This window comes from Schistocerca piceifrons, chromosome 2, assembly GCF_021461385.2.
Source record: "Schistocerca piceifrons isolate TAMUIC-IGC-003096 chromosome 2, iqSchPice1.1, whole genome shotgun sequence".
NCBI lineage: Eukaryota > Metazoa > Arthropoda > Insecta > Orthoptera > Acrididae > Schistocerca > Schistocerca piceifrons.
In genome coordinates, this window is record NC_060139.1 from 419421638 (window position 1) to 419441425 (window position 19788).

The following is a 19788-nucleotide window of genomic DNA, read 5'->3' on the forward strand; positions in this document are numbered from 1 at the left end:
CATTCTTCATGACAGATCAATATTGACAACAGTTTCGCCTAGTTGGAATGTTTTCCCAGTAAGTTCTACTACACGTCATCAAAAGTCGTTATGGCATGATGTTGATGCAGAAAGTCCAACCCTAGGATCATGCTGTACCCCTCACTTACATGAGACATCGCTTTTACACATATCTTAAATCTGAATGCTTCGAAAAAAAAAAAAACATCATTAACGACCCCAATGGCCATCTATCACTTTCCTCTACCCCACACAAATTACATCATGACTGGTTCCAACCCCTCCTTCCTACTAACTCTCTTAAGGCCACTGCCATATGCACTCCTGTGTGCACCAAAATATTATATCTTTTTACCATCTATAACATAAGCTTACTGTGTGAGACACCCTTTATAGCACATTCTGCCTCTGCATTCGCCTTACTGCATTTACGTCTATGGGAAACTTCTGTCAGTGGCCCTGTGGCTTCCTCAATAGCATACAAGACGCTTTCTTGCATCTGGACCATCTCTGTTGCCACCCTTGTATCCTTGTTGGTGACCTGCTCCTTCCCCACTACCATTTGCACTAAATCACTGGACACCTTTATTAACTCCATCACTCCTTCATGGTTGGTGGGCACTGCCTCTGCATATGACCTGTTCATTCACAATTAAAACACTTGACGTTTGATGCACATACATGTTTTCAATCTCTCATCCCTGCATACCTATCAATTTTCTTGTATCTGGAGCTAACCTAACACCAACAAGGAGACCTTTAGGTGCCCCCGTACACACCCTCCTAGACATCGCTGGTGCCAAACCTCTCAGAAAAGCATTGAGTGCTTCCTTCTTGGCCTCCTGCAGCACCACATTTTTCATGTCTATGTTCTGCGATAACTCACAGGCCTAAACGTTAAACTTCCTAATCCTAGCTATGAAGTCCTCCACTGCTTCATTGTATCTTCTGGACACAGTACTCAACTGCTTCTGAAAAAATTGAACACTATTCTCTTTCCACGTCCATTGTTGCAACCCCTGTCTCAGTTGATCAAAAGTCACTGCTTTATGCAATACTTCTGTGAATCTTATGATCAGCTTCGCTTCCCCAGTCGAACTTAACCTCACAATCTGCAATGACTGGTTATCTGAACAACTCCCTAATTAAGGAAATTACTTGAGATCTTCCACACATGCTACTACAACCTCAGATGCCCTGACAGAGAAGAGAAAAACAAGGTTAGCAATAGCTAGATCCATCCCTAGAACCTGTGATCTCAAAAATTTTATTTTGTGATCTTTCGCCACAAATGCATTATTTACAACCACACTGTCTGCTCTCAGCTGAGCTATTTGATTCACTGACGATGCAAGGGTTCCCACTGGTGACACCTTGTGTCTCTGACTTCGCCTCTGCCTCTGTCTGATTCAGACAAACACAAAGACATAACAAAAATAATATAGATAGAACAGGTAGTCACAGAGTAATCGATCAAACCACTTTTCTTTTTATTTATAAGCCACTTGGACTTCCTACACTGTCTGTTTGTGTGCTCAAACCGATTACATGTAAAGCAGTTCTCTGCTACCAATTCAGCACAAGGGGCAGAGTGCCCAAGCAAATTATATTGAATACAAAACATGGGTACCAAGTACTCATTTCTAAAATTCCCCTTAAATTGCAACAAGTTAGGCGGCTCCTCAGGCTTTGTAAATGTAATCTTCATATAATTACATCTCCTAAGTGCCAGCCTCATAACTATCACCACCAAGATCAAAAACAGTCTCACTCACCCTAATGATAATACTGAGGGCTATGGCTCAGACAATGAGCTGCGGGGAAGAGGGGGGGGGGGGGGGGGAGGCACCAGGAATGGGGAATGTGGAGCCTGAATTACCAGTTGTTATGCTGTGTATGAAAGGGCCACTAGAGGGCAGTGAAATATTAAATACAGGGTGCTGTTTGGTGAAACATATTATCGTATGCATACAGGACAGGGACAAGGGCAAAGTAGTATCTGTCAGTGTGGATGATTTAGCCACAGAAGAAATTAAATTGTTAAACGGAATGTTATTAGCTACAGTGGAGATTCCAGAAAGGAAGACAGCCACCCAAGGGATGCTGATTATGATGAGGCATAGGCTGCTGCTAGGACTGCATTTCATGGGAAACTGAAGTATTTGAGGAGAATGGATAGGATGCAAATGGAAGACCTGTTGCTAGAATTTAAAGATTTGTTTTTTCCTCAAGATCAATTGTGTGCTATGCCAGTAACACAACACAGGATTGCAATTGGAAACAAAGACCCGTGTATCAGAGGCAGAGCAGAATCCCACAATTTCTGCAACAAGTTTTGGAGGAATTTATAAACAAACATTTGGTTGATGGAATTACAGAAGAGAGTACTAGTTCCTGGGGAGGCAGGAATTGTAATTATGCTGAAAAAGTCTATTGACATCTCAAAGAAGAGTCAATTTTGTTGCGATTACTGCCACCTGAATAGTAGGACTGTGACAGATGCCTGCTCATTTTCAAACATTGTGGAGATGATAGATAACATAGAGCAAAGATGGTACTTCTAGACAACAGACATAAGGAGTGAGTACCATCAGTTAGAAGTTGCTGCAAAAGACAGACAGAAAACAGTGTTTTCAACACCTTGGGGACACTACCACTACATTAGGATGCCTTTTGGATTTAAGAATGCATCAACAACATTCCAATGGCTGCTGGATGGCGTTCTGAAGGGTCTGAAACTGCATCAGTATCTCGTGTATCTTGATGATATAATTGTCTCTTTTCAAGGGATATGCACTAGCGCAGACAATGACTGAGAAACATGTTCAAAAGATTACAAGCAGCCCATTTGACACACAGCACAGAGAAATGTCACTTTGCAGTGGAAGAGGTTAGCTATCTGAGCCATATTATTAGTAAGGATGTTAATACAGTCAGTGCAAGAGTTTCTAATACTGCAAACAACCAAGAAATTACAATCTTTTCTCAGTCTCATAAATTACTGTAGAAAATTCTTCAAGGGGTTCTCAGGCATTTCCAGGTGACTTAAGCAGTTGCTAAAGAAGGAATTACATTTGTATGATCAGAAGAATGCCAGAAATGCCAGAAAGTATTCATAAAGTTGAAGAGAGTTTTACATCAAATCTGGTGTGGTGTTTCTAGACTTTCAGAAGGAGTTCTTCAGTATCATGTGAAGGTTGAATCATGCTCTGGGGTGTGTTTTTAACCAGGAGATCAGGGGGCAAGAAAATCCTGTCACCTATGCCTCAAGACAGTTGAACACAGCACAGAAAAATTATTCTACAACAGATAGGGAAATGCTTAGCTTGAAATACAGAGTGATATACTTCTGGAGTTGCCTTTAAGGAAAGTAATTCAAGGTTGTGATGGAGAAGGATACTTGGAAGTGTTTACTTGGTTTGAAGGACGAGGTGGGCTTTCAAACTCAGTTGAGTATGAAGTAGTCCACAAAGCAGGAAGGAAACATGGGAATGCAGATGGGCTTAGCAGGAAAATAGCTATAGTACAGGCACTAGGTCAAGACGTTGGGGAATGACAAACAGTGCAGAACACTGACTGAGGTGTAAACAGCTTGGCAAACAACAACGATTTAGCATGCACAGTAGATCGTTACATAGAGAGATGAAACGGGGGCCAAGCTGAAACTAGAATTGCTACATGAGATGCATGATCACATTTTATTAGCCCATGGGGGACGTCAGGCAATGAATCTGAGAGTGTGAGAAAAGTATTAATGGGAGGAAAGCAAAGGCAATGTCAATCGACATGCCAGGAACTGTGTGGATTGTGCTCAGAGAGGTGATTTGAATCAGAAGCAGTTAGTGTTACAGAGACTGCTGGAAGCAATGGAAATGTTCGGTTTCATTTGGTGGGAGGGGGGGGGGGGGGGGGGGGGGGAGTGTTAAGCCCTTTCAATCAAACACCAACAGGTAACCATTTTGTGCTGACCACTATGTTAGTGAACAGGTGGCTGTTGAAATTTGTGGTGCCAGAGATGATAATAATGGACCAGGGAACAAACTTCATGTCAGACCTGATGAAAGAGTTATGTAAGTAACTAAACGTGAAAAAATTTACCTGCAATGTAATGGAAAAGTGAAATGAGTGCATACACGATTCTGAAGACATTTAGTCATTATGTGAACTCACATAATTCAGACTGGGATGTATTTATGCTTTCCAGTGAATGCACACAACACCAAACTACACAATGTACATGGTTGTCACCATGAAAGGTGGCTTATGGGAAGAAGACGCAATTTGGTATGATTATCCAGAAAGTAGGTATGAAAGGAGAGTCAGTATGGGAGTTTGCTAGAACAGTAATGGAAGTATGAGTGAATACCAATCTATTGGAGAAGCAGGAAGAGGCAGTGAAATGAGGACAGGCATTACCTCAGAGCAAAGCGGGTCAGTGGGGTTTTTGTTGAGCACATTTACCCTGAAGGGAAAACAAAGAACTTTGTAACACAGTACCAGGGTTTGTAAAAAGTAACTGAAGCTACATCAGCAGTAAATGTGAAGCTACAGCTGCCAATGAGGGCAATAATTGTACATTTTGGGTGTCTGTGAACATTTAAGGGTGCACTGGAAGCAATTCTATGAGAGGTATTGGTGGAAGTGAGTGAAGAGACGAAAAAGAAGAAGTTGAAGGATGAGCGTCAAGGGAGAGAGGTCCAGCAACCTCAGGCTCATTACACATTAAGGATTGATATGTAGTGTGTCTTTTGTGGTTATAGAATATTTTTCTTTTATTCATAGTATTGGATATTAATTATTTATGGTAAGTATATGGAGACACGCTGTTCAGAGACAACAGGCTTCTGGGGGGAAGAGGAACTGATATTCATCCATGTCCCCAGGTTGCCATATGAGATGAAGGCTAAAGAACAAGGACGCTAGGTTTGGCAAAGCTGTACCTCTCCACTGGAGGTGGAATGGGGGCACTACAGAGTCATCACCTGGACAGAGGAGTTATGTTTTCCACACAACCAGATGTGGTGTTTTCTGGTGACAGGTGGTTATTAGGTTTAGTGCTTAATGTGTGGAATTTGTGAAATGGAATTAAGAGTTTGGAAAAAGGTTTTACCGCGATGTAGGGTTTGAGGTTTTCAGGCGCTAAACAGCGTGTTGTGCGACGTAGGCAAGTTGAACAAAACAGCACAAATTGCAAGGGGCAAATAAATTGACTGTGGAGTAGCAATCTATGCAGCTCATGAACTTGGAGAAAAGCGTACTGAACAACACAAGCATGCTATGGGAACTGACTAAGGAAGTCTTGGATTATGACAGGTCCTTGGCTATCACTCATAACTGGGATCTGGAAGAAGTATAAGGCCAAATTCAGGGTTCTGGATGCAATACTATTGTTAACAAGGCTACTGCCGACCCTGAGAGATAGTGTCCAGGATTCCAGGGTGGAGTTAATGAATCTGTATGAAGCTATCCATCAAGGGCTACATGAGCAGTTAAGTATTGTCTTTCTGTCAACTGAAATTACAGCTAGTGGTGGAGGCTAACAGCCAGAACTTTCCATTCTACTAACATAGTCCAATGGTGGTTGTAACAAAATATACCACAATACTGTACACATCAGTGAAGGCACCAGCAGCACACAAGCATGCAGGTGTTTAGGTGTATTCTGTGTACACTTATCTGGTGAAGTTAGTGGAAATTTGTGCATGTAAGGGAGAAAGGGGTGCTGCTATTTGCAGAACATGGTGGTGAACATACAATAATGACCAAGAGTGAGCTCTAGCAATACCAGAGCAGAGTACTCACCACATGCCTGACTCGCAAAATTGTGACAGTTAGGAGTACATGCATCACACAACTCTTCAGGCATAAAACAGAAGAAAGTCCTTGCCAAAAATATGTGATCAAACTGGAGTAATATTCAGAATGAGATTTTCACTCTGCAGTGGAGTGTGCGCTGATATGAAACTTCCTGGCAGATTAAAACTGTGTGCCCGACCGAGACTCGAGTAATATTTTCAGAGGTCAGGCTTGATTTGGAGATGTTGTCCAAACAAAACCTTACCTTCCTTAACAACACCTGGTAACCTAACTGGGACCATTCCCTAAGCTCTGCCTGGCTCTCACGTATTTGAAATGATAGACCATGTGGAAGGCTGATCCAGGGCTAATTCCGGTTCCCATAGATTGGATACCATGAGGAAGAGATGAAAGATAAATTTACAGGGTCAGGGATGAAGACAGTAATTTGTGTAGTTGTTAAGAATAGCCAATTTAGGGTTACATATCAGTTTTACAGATTCAGAGTAAAAGTATTACAATAGAGTTCTGGGATGGGATATGAGCCAGGATCCAAATCTTCTCCATAACGAATAGCTGTGCAGTGCTTTGACCCAGTCTTTGTTCGGAAAATTGTTATTCTTTAACAAAACTAAGGAAACGTAGCATGGAAGCACCACAGAGAGTTACATTAACAGTCACAGCTTGGTAGCTGCAAGTGTGGCAACATGTGGGTCACAATAACAGATATGGCAGTGAAATGCACAGTGATTATAGCTGAGATAATTGGTAAATGGTGTAGCACAGCCAAAATGGTGTAGCAAGTGGGATGGTATCATTACACAAGAACACCTCTCTTGTTTTGGCAACACGACTACCGTCAGTTTTTAGTAAAACAAATAGGCACTGGAGGCATGTAAATAAGTCTGGCTTTTAAGTAAGGGATCCTTCATCATTGCCACAATGCCAGAGTAATGCCAGGCAACAAAATGAATTGGTTCCACCAGCAGCATCTGTTCATTGGAAAATGGGCTGCACCTGCAACCTGCACTAAGTCCTTCACAGGACACAGTGTTTCAGCCCTACTGATCTGCCATCTGTACCTGCTGACAGCAACAAAGAGTTCCTAGCAAGATTCGGTGCCAATGCCAGCAATCTTCTGTCTGTTCACAGCCACCTTTGCATTCTACTGCAGTGACATGGGTGTTCTGCCAGGCCACTGGGCCTACATAATGCCAGGGGAAGTGGCGTTGTGCTGCCACCATGGCCATCTGCAGAGCTGAGGAGCTGCCTCATAAGTTAAATGCCATCACAGCACAAAGTAATCCGCTACTGACATCAATGCCCATGACCTACAGGATCTGCATCCTCACCAACATGAGGTTCCAGTCCAGCAGTCTCAAGCGAAAGCTGTGGCCCATTCATCAGTCCAGCCACACTCAGTGAGGAGATGTGTGCCTGCTTCCCTACAAGATGTATGAATAGCAGTAAAGGTCTTTGTAATTGTTAACAGTCTTTGCCCTGGGCCCCACTGCCTGTCACTGCCAGTCACTCATCCCTCAGCATGCCCAGCATGCTACACATAGCACACAGAATCGCCTTTGCAGTTTAACCTAGCTACAGCCCATGAGCTGTGAGCTGGCCAGTACTGACAAGCTAAATGTTCCAGCCGAGTGCTGGCATGTGCCCACTAGACAAAGCAATCCACAGTACATGGCTCTGTATGTAATCCAACAAACATGTAGGATAAAGTAAGGCTTATGACAAAGTGGGTGAGTACCAACAGGACCAACTGAGAACAATGAACACACACAAAAATGACAATATAATGGTCATGTGACACAATGGAAAGCACACTCTGCCACACACTTCACAGTGAGTGGCAAAGTATGGATCTAGATGTTGGGGTGGTCCATACATGTGGAACCATCCTTCTAAAAGAAAAACAGAAATATGAAATCAACAAGCATGATATTGGAGAGCATTTGATATACTCCATCTGCATCTGTTTTGTTTGCACAGCTTTTGGTTTGTCTTCAACAGAGCTTGTTTCATAAAATTTCATGAGGTGTTTCACCATTGCATTGAGAATAATTGACAGTCTGTCTGTGTGGTCTTGGTTGGAATTCTCTGCAATAACATGGGTGACCCTCTTTCTGCTATCAGGATAATCTCATTGTGTTTGTGCTGTTTTAATGCCATCAGCTTTCATGCCATCTGAAAGAATAAACAACAGTCATAAATCAGGAATCAATTAAGCTTTGCTCAAACAAAAGACACAGTTGTTTTTCTTGTACTATTCTCTATAAGTTTTATATGTCATATGACCCACTTCCATTTGAAAATTGAGATTTGCATCCAATATAGCAGCTTCCAAAGTGGCCGCTATGTTGTAACAGAGACTCACAGGTTTTTCCAATCTCTCATCATCTTGAATAATGTGTGTTGTTCATTGACAAATGTTAAAATGGGAATGTAAATATTAAGCTATCAGTGTGAGATAAGCAACAGTTCCTTAATGTAACTGAGTGAGCAGCAGTTTCTTTTCTTTTTTCTCTTTCCGAAGTAATGGTTTCCTTGTTTATTTTACTTCATTTAACTTTGTCTGAGTAAGCACAAATAGAGTGTAAAGGCAGTTAATTGTTAACACAGTTTGTAACAGTTGCTTCAGTTTGCAATTATATAACTTGACTCATTCCATATCAATGACATCTCTTCATGATGGAAACTACAGAGCATGCATTTATTCACACATAATATTACATAAATCTTATAGTAAAGAGAGTCTTTGGGAATGTGGAATGAGCCAAGTTTCACATTAACATGTAGACGTTGCCACTGTAGGCTACTTCTGCAACTTCTCACGCTCATAATCACAGGAATTACTTTATGTAGGTATATGTACATTAGGCAAAACATAGTTACTTTGCCCATAGAAACTCCAACTCCTCTCATATTACTTATAATTCTATGTTAACATTCAATTAACACTTAGAATTAAACAGAAGAAGTGATCCAGACTACGAATTTAATGAAAAAAATTATTGGTTATGGTCACAGGTATTTCAATGTTAATTTTATTTACATTCTCAAGATGGTGGTAACTCAATGATGCTCTTTTGGCAGATGTAGAGTCATTTTTCTCAGATTTTTGTGTTGTAATAAGCATTTTCATTAATATGTTACAAGTCAGCAACAAGACAGCACTTTCTGTTACAACAGTTTGTGTGCAGAGAAATTATTGCAAGATGAAACAGGCAGTAAAAAGTCTCCAGAACCTGGTAATCTAACACAACAGACAGGTCCTCTCAGAACTTGCTGCTAAAAGGACCAGATTGATTGTTCACAAAAAGTAGGCAGTCAACTATTTTTCTCTGGATACAAGTATTTAAGAGAAAAGACTGGGAAAACAGCCACTCTCACTTTTTAGCCAGACTTCTAGGACACAACACATACTCCCATGGTTGATATAGTCTGCTGTCATGCTATAAGAACTTGCAATGAAGGTCCCATGTTGGTAGAAGTTCCCACTGAGTGCTGAATCTACAGTATAACAAAAGCAGTTATGAGAATCAGTTATTTAGATCATTTTGTCATTCACAAGTTGTGATAACTCTTTACAGATTTAACAATGGTGACATGAATGAACTATCACAACTGAGTCTTGATGTCAACCACACTGCCACTCAGGTAATGCCAGAACTTTCTACTGCCATTGTATCATTACCCGTCTATACACCTGTCACTCGCATCAATATATAATGCTTAATTCTCATTTTTCAGTTTCCTGAGCAATGTCACCAGAGTTATCATTAAATTTTTGTTTTATGATTTAATCTTTCCTTGCTATGTCTTCAGTCCTGTTCATATTGTTCAGTGTGCTTTAATTACATGTGTTGAGGACCACAATTTATCTGTTTTATTCAAGTCCAAATACAATTTCATTTGACTAGTCTTTGTGATGTTCCCATTCTGAGCCATAATTTATTTGTAGCTTTAATCATATCAGATGTAGCTGGGCAGGAACAGCTGGATTTATTTCACCCTGTCTGTAGGAAGAGGAATATGATGCTCTCATGTGACAGTTCAAACTGGGGATCCCATTTTTCAAACAGGGGATCTCACTTTTAGCATAACTTAGCCAACATCTGGGGATACTGTAGAATACATACTCTCAGGAGCAGATGGAGCACTTTTACATACTCTGCTGTTGTTTCTTCTTTCTAATACTTGAAACATAGCAATATAGTAACTTCACACACTATCAAGCTTTCTTTATATACCCAAAGTCAAGATGTGTTTAACATAAACATTAATTGTAGGAATTTGCATGCCTGAGTCCCTGTATTCTGAAAATAATAGAAGGAATGGATCACGAAATATTCTTTTCCTTTGTTTTTGAACATTAGGTAATTTTAAATTTTCTGCTTCATCTACCAGCAACCTGTTATAGACCTTTGAACTAGAATGTAAAACTTCATTCTGAGTCCCAGGTAGGGATGCATAGTCTATATGAAAGTTATTTTTCCTTAAACAAAATACTGTCTTGACAATATAGGGTTATTGAACTAAACAGGTCATCTTAAATTCACTCTTGTTATTAATCACTAATACCAATAAGGAGTGCAAGTATTGGCACATAACTGCAAGATTCCCTATCTTCCTGAAAGGCATCTAAAAGTTTTTCAGTTATTAACCATACAAAACATTGCTACTACATACTTATGTAGAGTAAGTAATTTCTTTCTTAGCTGCATTGCCCCAGAAGATTTTGCAGTAGTATACTAATGAGTGAAAGTACCCAAGGAATGCAGCTAAACACAATTAGAGAGATGCAAAGCAGGCAGTGTACACCCATTGATGTCTACTGGATGTAAGCCTGTTCCACTATTTTCCTGGCTGTGTCTGGTATGGATTTTAGGCCCTTGTCAGTATACTTGCGTCATCAGCAAACATCACAGTTTTTTATAAGTGAAGGAATGCATTTAGCATGTTTTTATACAAGAATATAATAGTAGCTTTTGTGGTACTCTGCTTGTTTTGGTCACTAGTGCATACTCAAGAACCTGCAGAGGTCAAAATGTCAAAGAAAAAAAGTGAAGTATTGAGAGGAGCTCTGTATAAAATTCAGAGGAAGTGAAAGTTCACTAGATTAACACAAGACTATATGAGCAGAGTGAAAAATACAGGACCTATCTGCAGGAATTCCAGTTGGATTGTAGCCCAAAGAAAATACACTTAATACTGTAAGACTCTAGAGGGGGTAGCAGGGAGCAGGTAGAGAGAAAGGGCGAGAATCTCGGGAACGGTATTTTGTATCAGTGAGTACAAATGTCCACATTACAGTAATTTTTCCCTCACTCTATTTGCGAGTGGAACAGGAAGGGAAATCACTAGTAGTGGTACAGGGTACCTTGTACCATGCACTGTATGTGGCTTGCAGAGTATCTATGTAGATATAGATGTAGATACCAAAAAGTTTGATACTGGATCCACTCTTGATAACTTCAATGAATAGTTCAGAGACTGTAATTTTGGCCAATGGAACATGCTTACTAAGGGCCCAAACTTAGTCTTGCCACACACAGCTCAGATAATTGCTGGAGAGGCTAGCAAACAATTTAAGTCTTCATCAAACAAGATTCTTTTTAAGCAATTTCAAACAAGCAAAAATGGCCTACTAGTACACATTAAATCAAATACTTTGTGCAAGTAATGTTTTAGAGCAGTTCTTGTCTAGAAAATCAGCAGTCTAGCTAAAATGCTAAAAAATTTATTAAAACAGTCTTGGCCACAATACAATGTTTATTTGCAACAGTAACCAGTTTCAGTCAGAATGTGACCATCTTCAGATCATTTACATTGTGATGATAGGCAGTAGAAGTGGAGCAGCAACTGCTGGGAGCAGCTGATGTTTATGGAACCACTACACTTCCTCAGTTCACTACCACCGCCTACCATCATGGTATAAATGGTCTGAAGATGGTCATATTCTGACCAAACCCAGTTACTATAAAAATAAATATAAATTTTTAAACTTTGTACAAGATTCCTTAGGATGCAGATGGATAATAAGTTAAAATTGAGTCAACACATAGATAAACTAAACAGGAATCTCTGTTTGGAAAGGTTTTCACTTAGGCCTGAAGACCACTAATCTAACATACATCAAGAAATTTTGAATAACTACTAAATGAAGAAAATGGGAAGACCTGCTACTTCAAAAGAAAATTAAAAGAAAGATGAGATTATTGACTTATTTTGCATATTTTCATTCCCTATTTTCTTATAGAAATATCTTCTCCGTAAATTAATCAAGAGCAATGAGAATTTTGTAAATAAATGTAGAGATTCAGAGGTCATTTCAAAGCACTTTGAATTTACTCTTTAATGACTTTTGTTGCTGAAAATAAAAATTAGTTTCAGCTGGACTGTGATCAATACAATCATACCTGACATAAGCAAAGAATTTGGGATTCCCTACTAAACGAAGAAATTGGGAATCCCTACCAATTCAAAAGAAAATTACATACCTCATTAAAACACTCTGCCTACAAATGATCTTATTAACTTGATCTAAGAACTGAAAATTCCTGTTACCCATATAGCAAGTAGCAGTATTCATGATGACTAATAATGTATTGTAAACAGGCCTCTCTTAATACAGATGAAGGTAATGATTTCATTTCCAAGATACCAAAGTAATTAAGGTACCAATGGCAGATAAACAGCAGCTAATTAAAATAACTGAGGAAGCAGCAGCTTTCTTTCATATTTGGTAAGTAGCATTTAGTTGGTATAAGTACAAATAATACTGAGCCTGATAAACAGATAATCTCATGGAGGTAGTGGCTATAGAAATTGTTTTTATTTTTCTTTGAATTTATACAATTTAGGTCTGATCCATAGCTTGTGCAAGACATTTGCATCAAAATATAGGACTGTATCTTACATTAAGTGCTTTTCTAGGTGCACATAAATGTTTAATATATATATTTATATGTGATAGGCGTCTCTGGATATTTTCTGATTTTTATTTGATAAGAAATTTGTTTATTTTGACAACAATTACACAATGGGTGAATATATCAAATCAGTTTATCCTGTAGTTCATCTGGAGAAACAGGTTATTGTAGATAATTTTCTGCTATAAAGTATATTTTGACTCATAAACTTGAAAGTCTATGTATCACTTGTGCACACTGAGTATGTAAATTAATAATGTTTATAATTAGAAAGTGAAAAGTGGGTTTCATCAAACACAGTTGAACTGCCATTGGATATGATATTTAATGTATTTTTTTAAACACTTAAGAATGTTCTTAAGGTGTACAGCCTTTCCCATTTCAGCATCAACACTGGAGTTACGTATTCTGTTACCAGATTCGGAAAAGCATTTATTGCCTGCAGTTATGAAATATTACTTTCAGATATTTTCCCTGGAGCAACATGTAACTGAGGGACATCAAGGGTAGCCTTATCTTCTTCATTACAGCTAATCTGAACAACTTGTGCTATAAAAGGAAACTTTCTTCCAAGGGCAAGTTACATAAGTGGCATATTATCACAGAGTTACTATACGGTGAAGGCTCACTTGTTGTTCTGCTGTGGTGCCTTTGGTAAAGGAGATGTCGGGAAAAGTGAATTTTCTTGAACTGCACAATGGAAGGAAGATGCCTATTATAGGATTGGGCACCTGGGAGGTAAGGATTACAAAACACAAATTTGAAAGAGTAATTGTTCTATCAAAAGAGAAGATCTTTCTTTTTTAAAGATCAGTACAGCTAAAGGTATGTTAAGACAGTCATTTAGATGCTGCTGTTAAATGGTTCATAGCTTTGCAGTTTTATGCATATGCATGCATCAACAGCAATAAAACACCCCAACAGCTGATTCAAAAGCTGTTTTATAGTTAAAGTATTAATTAATAGTTGTAATTACTATGTTTATGTCACTTGAAGTTTCTCAAAATTATTACCTCTATGCAGCCAATCCACCTGAAAGTGATCACTATTGTTTATCCCTATTTTATTTCCAATTATTTTTTCACGCACTCATCAAACTGATTGCTTTTTAAGATATCATACCTACAATTAGTTGCAGAATGAGCTTACTCTGCTAAATTGGAATATTGTGATGACAATAACAACAAATAACTTGCATCTAATAATGGCCTTGCACTTGCATAAATATATTAATAATAAAACAGTCTTACTTAAAAATCATACATTTTTAAGAAATTAACTCTGCACAAAAATATGAGTTGCTTCACACCCAGTGAAAATAAATTAACAATCTTGCTGCTTAAAAGTCATCTATCAGAAAAGATTTCAGTCTAGCACTGTTACATTTTTAAATGATCTGCAAACTGAATTGTATATCTTATTAACCTGTGTAACTTCCAGACTTATACATGATGATTCAGTTAAATCATAATGGTGTAGAATTTTGACCTACCAAAACATTTGTGGGTGTCAACTTCCCTAAAGTGTCCTCCAATACTTTTATAATCCTGCAAAGGAGTTTCATGACCGATTTTTCCATCCTATCTTGCTTGTCACTCTTAGACAGAAACAATTTCCTGGCTTTTCACTATTCCTTAAGTTTTTAAGTGACCTGTAAGTTGTCCAATGTCTTCAGTTTAGTTGCTCTTCCTCTTCTATAGCTATTACTGAAGATGATCGGGTGTGGATCCCAGGTGATGGATAATGGAATTAGTCATGTACCAGAAAAATGTTTGCTGGAAGCATTTATATTTTTATCTATATTCATTCGAAGTATCATAGCTAACTATTGGAGAATAAAATAGCATTAAAACTAAGCATCTGGTAAATGGAAAGGGATTCTAAAACTTACAAGGTAGCTCTAACACAGGATAGTTTTCAGGCCATCTCATGTGGATGTGTTTGCAGCCTGGCCAGTAACATCCAAACCAGCTAAAGACACAAATACGCAAGCTGACCTACTTGCTTTCAATAACAATTCTGACATGGCACAAGAATCTGTGGGTAGAACTGGCAAACCACAGGAAGATGAGTATGGGAAGAAAGAAAGGCAGACCTTCCACTACAAAAGAAAGGAAAAATTGTCTAGAAAAACTGATTTTCCATATTTAGATAGAAGCAACTGAAAGAAACACCATTACCCTCATTTACATGCTCACACAGCTTTATATTTCAGACCAGTGTTCACAGTCATAGTGCTTAGTGAAATACTGATAACTATGAGTAGACACCTCAGTTTTGTATTGTGTAAATCATGACAATGTCAGACTCCATTGCTGTTATAGTTCTTAAATTAACTGCATGATGTGTGTATTTCTCTGTGTATGAGGTTTAATCTTGCATTTTTGTAAGTGTAAATTCATTCAGCCTGTAGCACAGTAGTTACTTATTTGTTTTGTTTTGAAAGCAACTGTCCAGTTGTTTTGTAAGCCAGTCAGTCAGGCTCCAGCTCTCATATGATACACAAGTACAATTACAGAGTGGCAAGCTAAGTGTTTATCTTTCCTGTGTTTTCCTTGTAGTATATTTATTAAATTTTGTTTTTCTCTGTTTAAGAGGATTAATCTCATGTTTTTGTAAGTGTATATTCATTCAGTCTCTAGCGCAATAGTTGCCCACTACGTAGCTTATTAGCACATCAGTGTCCATTGACACATCAGGAGGGTAGCAAGTTACATATCTAGAATTGTCTGTTTTTATAGTTCACTTCTTCAGTTAGTCTTGCTAGGATGGCTTCTATGTGTGCTTACTGTGTGAAGATGAAGGAGGAGCTGGCTGCAGTTTGAAAACAACTGAATGTGCTTTTGACTACAGATAGTCACCTTCAGGCTGCTGCCTTGTGGTGCAGCAGTGGCAGAGAATCTGGTGCATTGCATGGGATACCTCAAGTGTCACTTGTTTTGCCCATGGGCTCTGCTTCCAAGGCACCTCCTAGTGCACCCAACGCCGTGGATCCGCCCTCACAGCAGGGTGAGTGGTGGGTGGCAATATGTTTGTGTCACTCGATGCAGTCGGCCAATGTGGAGACTGGCCACCTGACATCACCTATTCACCCTGTGAGTAGACGTGTGGCAGGGCCTGAGCAGGCACACAGGGGTAGGGGTTTGCTAGTTTTTGGAATCTATAATGTTAGACGCACTATGGAGTCCCATTATGCAGATAGTGTTCAGGGCTGGAAAGAAAGCCAATGTGCACTCAGTATGTCTGCACTCGGTATGTCTGCCAGGGGGCCTCATCTGAGATGTGGAGACAGTCTTGCCTGCGAATATCAAGCGGGCAGGGTGCAGCCATCTGCATTTTGCAGCTCATGAGGGCACTAACGGCACCTGTGGCATGGGTTCTGAGGCAATACTCAGTTCTTACGGGCGGCTAGTGGAGGTAGTGAAGTCTGCTGGCCTCACGCACAGGGTGCAAGCAGAGTTTGCAATTTGTAGCATGCTCCATTAGCTTCATTTTTACACGCTTCTCTGACCTAGATTTTGAGAAGTTCAATGGAGCCATAATGTGGTCTTGAATGTGCAAGAATACCATACAGCTAACATTTCAAGATGCTTCTGTCAGATCTGGTATCCACAAGTAACTGAAGAGGACTGAAAACATTTAGGAGGAAGGATTGCTTCAACTTCAAGAAGACTTTAAAGTGTTCCCTCAAATATTTGTCTGCAAAGTATACCTCTGATGATCATCATTGACTTACCTATCACCAAAAGCTATAAGGAGTCTTCACTGCAGGCTGATTAACACTATTCATTCTTTTAATCAACCAGTTTTGATTGAAAAGAATTGACTGTTTAGTTATGTAGCTATTGCTGTAATGAACAAGTTTGATAAAACAAGCCTGGATGAGGAGTGGATATTCTGTGTGAAATCAGAGCAGATGTTTGAGAGTATGACAGATGAATCAATAATTACACGTCAAGCAGTCTATGATGCCGTCATATAAAGTTTTACTTTTCCCAGTTGAAATAATTTATACAAAAAAGACTCTAAATATCCTGTAGTGACTTTCCTAAACATTTTTACAGCTGAAGAGTATTTTTTTGAACAAATTGACTCTTTAATTTATATCTTATTTTCAGTCCTACTCGAGCTCAGAATAATCCTTAATAAGTGATGCACCAATTCATAAGATAAATCAAATGTGGCCATTAAAAATTAGACAAAAAACCTTGTTCTCCCACACACCAATAATTAGTTCTTTCATTTATATCTTATTTTCAGTCCTACTCGAGCTCAGAATAATCCATAATTAGTGAGACACCAATTCATAAGATAAATCAAATGTGGCCATGAAAAATTAGACAAAAAAACTTGTTCTTCCACACACCAAAAATTAGTTCAAGGAAATAGGGATCATCAACCTGACTATCACAGGGAAAATTTTGATGGAATGAAGTCCCCCCCCCCCCTCTCCCCACTATGCACATACATATCACCATCTTCAATACTCCTGATCTTGAAGCATCTTACACGCCTTTACTGTAGAATATACTAGCTTCAGCTAGTAAAGCTTCACTTCCCTCACTAAAAGAATGGGTGCACTGTCACATTGCCCTTTCTTCATAAGCAAGTACACAGATTGTTGTTTATAATATTGCAGGATAATTCTCTACAATAGCAAACAGCAATTGTTGCACACAAATGATCAATGTTGAACACAATACATATATTTTCTGCAAAAACAAGTATTTTCATCATCAAGATAATTATTTATAAACATAGTGACACCTGTCAATAGACGATATAAGGCACTGTAGATATAAATCACTAGTAGGAAATACTGTTACTATATTTCCTTTTTTTTTAATTTCTGGAGGCCCCAAAAACATTTGACCTCTAAATAGCAGCAACACTTCTGTTGTAATGAAACATCAGTCAAATTGTTAAATTCTTCTACTCACTTGACGTTGAGTTGATGAATCAATGGGTGTTTCCTGAAAGACTGAAACATGCAGTAATACCACCAATGTATGAATGTAGAGATAAGCAGTTGACCTCTGATAATTATAGACTCATCTTTCTCCTTCCAGTTTTCTCAAAAATGTTTGAGAAGGGAGCTTCTAAATATCAAAACCTTAGGTGATAATAACCTTTGACAACAGCTGAAATTGGCTTCTGTAAATACTTCTCTTCAAAGAAAATAATATCTGGTCTCTCAAACTCAGCTATGTTAGACTTAAACATGAAAAATTACCTTTTCCTATTTTCTGTAATCTTATCAAGGCCTTTGATTGAGTAGATTATAAAATGCTGCTTCAAAAATTAATACGGTATGATGTTAAATGCATTCTCCTTAAAAGGATGGAGTCATATCTCAACAGTAAAGAAGGGAGGATTCCATTAAAAATTATTTTAGAGGACTACAACTAAATTTGTGATTAACATGGACGTTGGAAGACTCTTCAAAACCTGTGCTGTTTACTAACAATGTAAGTATACTGATAAAGGGCCCAGACACAGGAGAGACAACCAGAAAAATAATGAAACAAGCTGGCAATTGGTTCACAGTAAACAGCTTAACCCAAAATCTTACAAACTCTAACATTATGCATTAACAAACAAATGAAAATATCTTAAAGGTGACAGAATACACATACACATACTTACATCTGCTCAGCTACGTTGTCACAACTGACTACATTGTGCCAGCACTGCAGCTAAGCAGGGATGAGGGGTTGTGTCAGGTGGAATTCAAAGGGGAGAAAGAAGGCAGGAAGTGAGATAAAGGGTTGGGAAAAGGCACAGTGAATTTGGAGAGAAGAGAGAGCAGAGAAAGAGGGCGACTACAGAGAGGGCAGTATGGGTGCAGAACGTGTAAAGGTGACAGGAAATCCAACTGCATGAGATACAGTGACAATGTTATATGACGCATACTGGTTAATGTGATTTGTGACTGTAGTGTTCTCCAGCATCAGCTCTCAGTTCTATGTGGCTTGAAAACCACACAATTTGTTTACAAAAATGGAGTAGCATAAAATTCCTATGCTAGCTCTATTAAAATGCAAATTTCCTCCATCTTCCATGTGCTAGTCATGTTGCTCTGTCTGTAGCACACTAAATAAAGAATTTGACAACAGCACAAAAAGGATAGGTCCTGCTCACCATACAGTGGAGATGTTGAGTCGCAGACAGACACAACAAAAAGACTGCTAGACAAGTGAAGTTTTGATCAAAGGACCTTCTTCAAAAGAAGACAACACACACATTCACACAAGTGCAACTCACAAATGCGACCACTATCTCTAGCCACCAAGGCCTGACCATGAGCACCTGTGCATGATGGGAGAAGCAATCTGGGTGGTGGCAAGAAGGAAGAGGCTGTGTTGGGGAGGGAGAGAGATTGGAGGGTAGGGATGGGGAATGGGAAAATGCTGTTTGTGGGGGCATACAGGGATGTGGTGGGGACAGGGTATGATAGCTAAGTGCAGAGGGAAGGTTACATGGGTAGGGGAAGGAGGGGGCAAGGGAGCAGAAAAGGAGAGAAGTAAAAAGACTGTGGGTGCATTGGTAGAAGAGAAGGCTGTGTCGTGCTGAAGTGGGAGCAGGGAAGGGGGTAGGTAGGTGAAGGACTGTAACTAATGAATATTGAAGCCAGAAGAGTTACAGGAATGAGGGATATATTGCAGGGAAAGTTCCCACCTGGAAAACTCAGAGAAGCTGGTGCTGGCAGGACGAATTCAGACGGCACAAGCTGTGAAGCTTTCATCAAAATGAAGAATATTTTCTTGGTCAGCATGCACAGCAGCTGTGTGATCCAGCTGTCTCTTAGCCACAGTTTGTAAGTAACCATTCACAGTTTCTCAGTATCCATTCATCTGGACAGATAGCTTGTTGGTTTTCATGCCCATGCAGAACACAAACAGTAGTTGCAGCTTCGCTTGTCGATCACATGACTGCTTTGAAGAGGTAAGTGATGCTTGTGACCAGATTGGTGTAGGTGGTGGTGGGAATCTGAATGGAACAGGTCTTGCATCTAGATCTATTACATGGATATCAGCCATGAGGCAAG

At 39.2% G+C, this 19788-nt stretch overlaps 1 protein-coding gene across 1 annotated transcript in view; it reads left to right on the top strand.

Annotated features, from left to right (window-relative positions):
* Positions 1-13319: 13319 nt before the first annotated feature.
* Positions 13320-19788, top strand: part of LOC124777567 (dihydrodiol dehydrogenase 3-like) — a 49522-nt gene continuing 43053 nt past the window's right edge. The window contains exon 1 of the mRNA XM_047253023.1: positions 13320-13478. Within this exon, the coding sequence (XP_047108979.1) occupies positions 13404-13478 (75 nt within the window). The 5' untranslated portion in view covers positions 13320-13403. The remainder of the gene's footprint in view (positions 13479-19788) is intronic.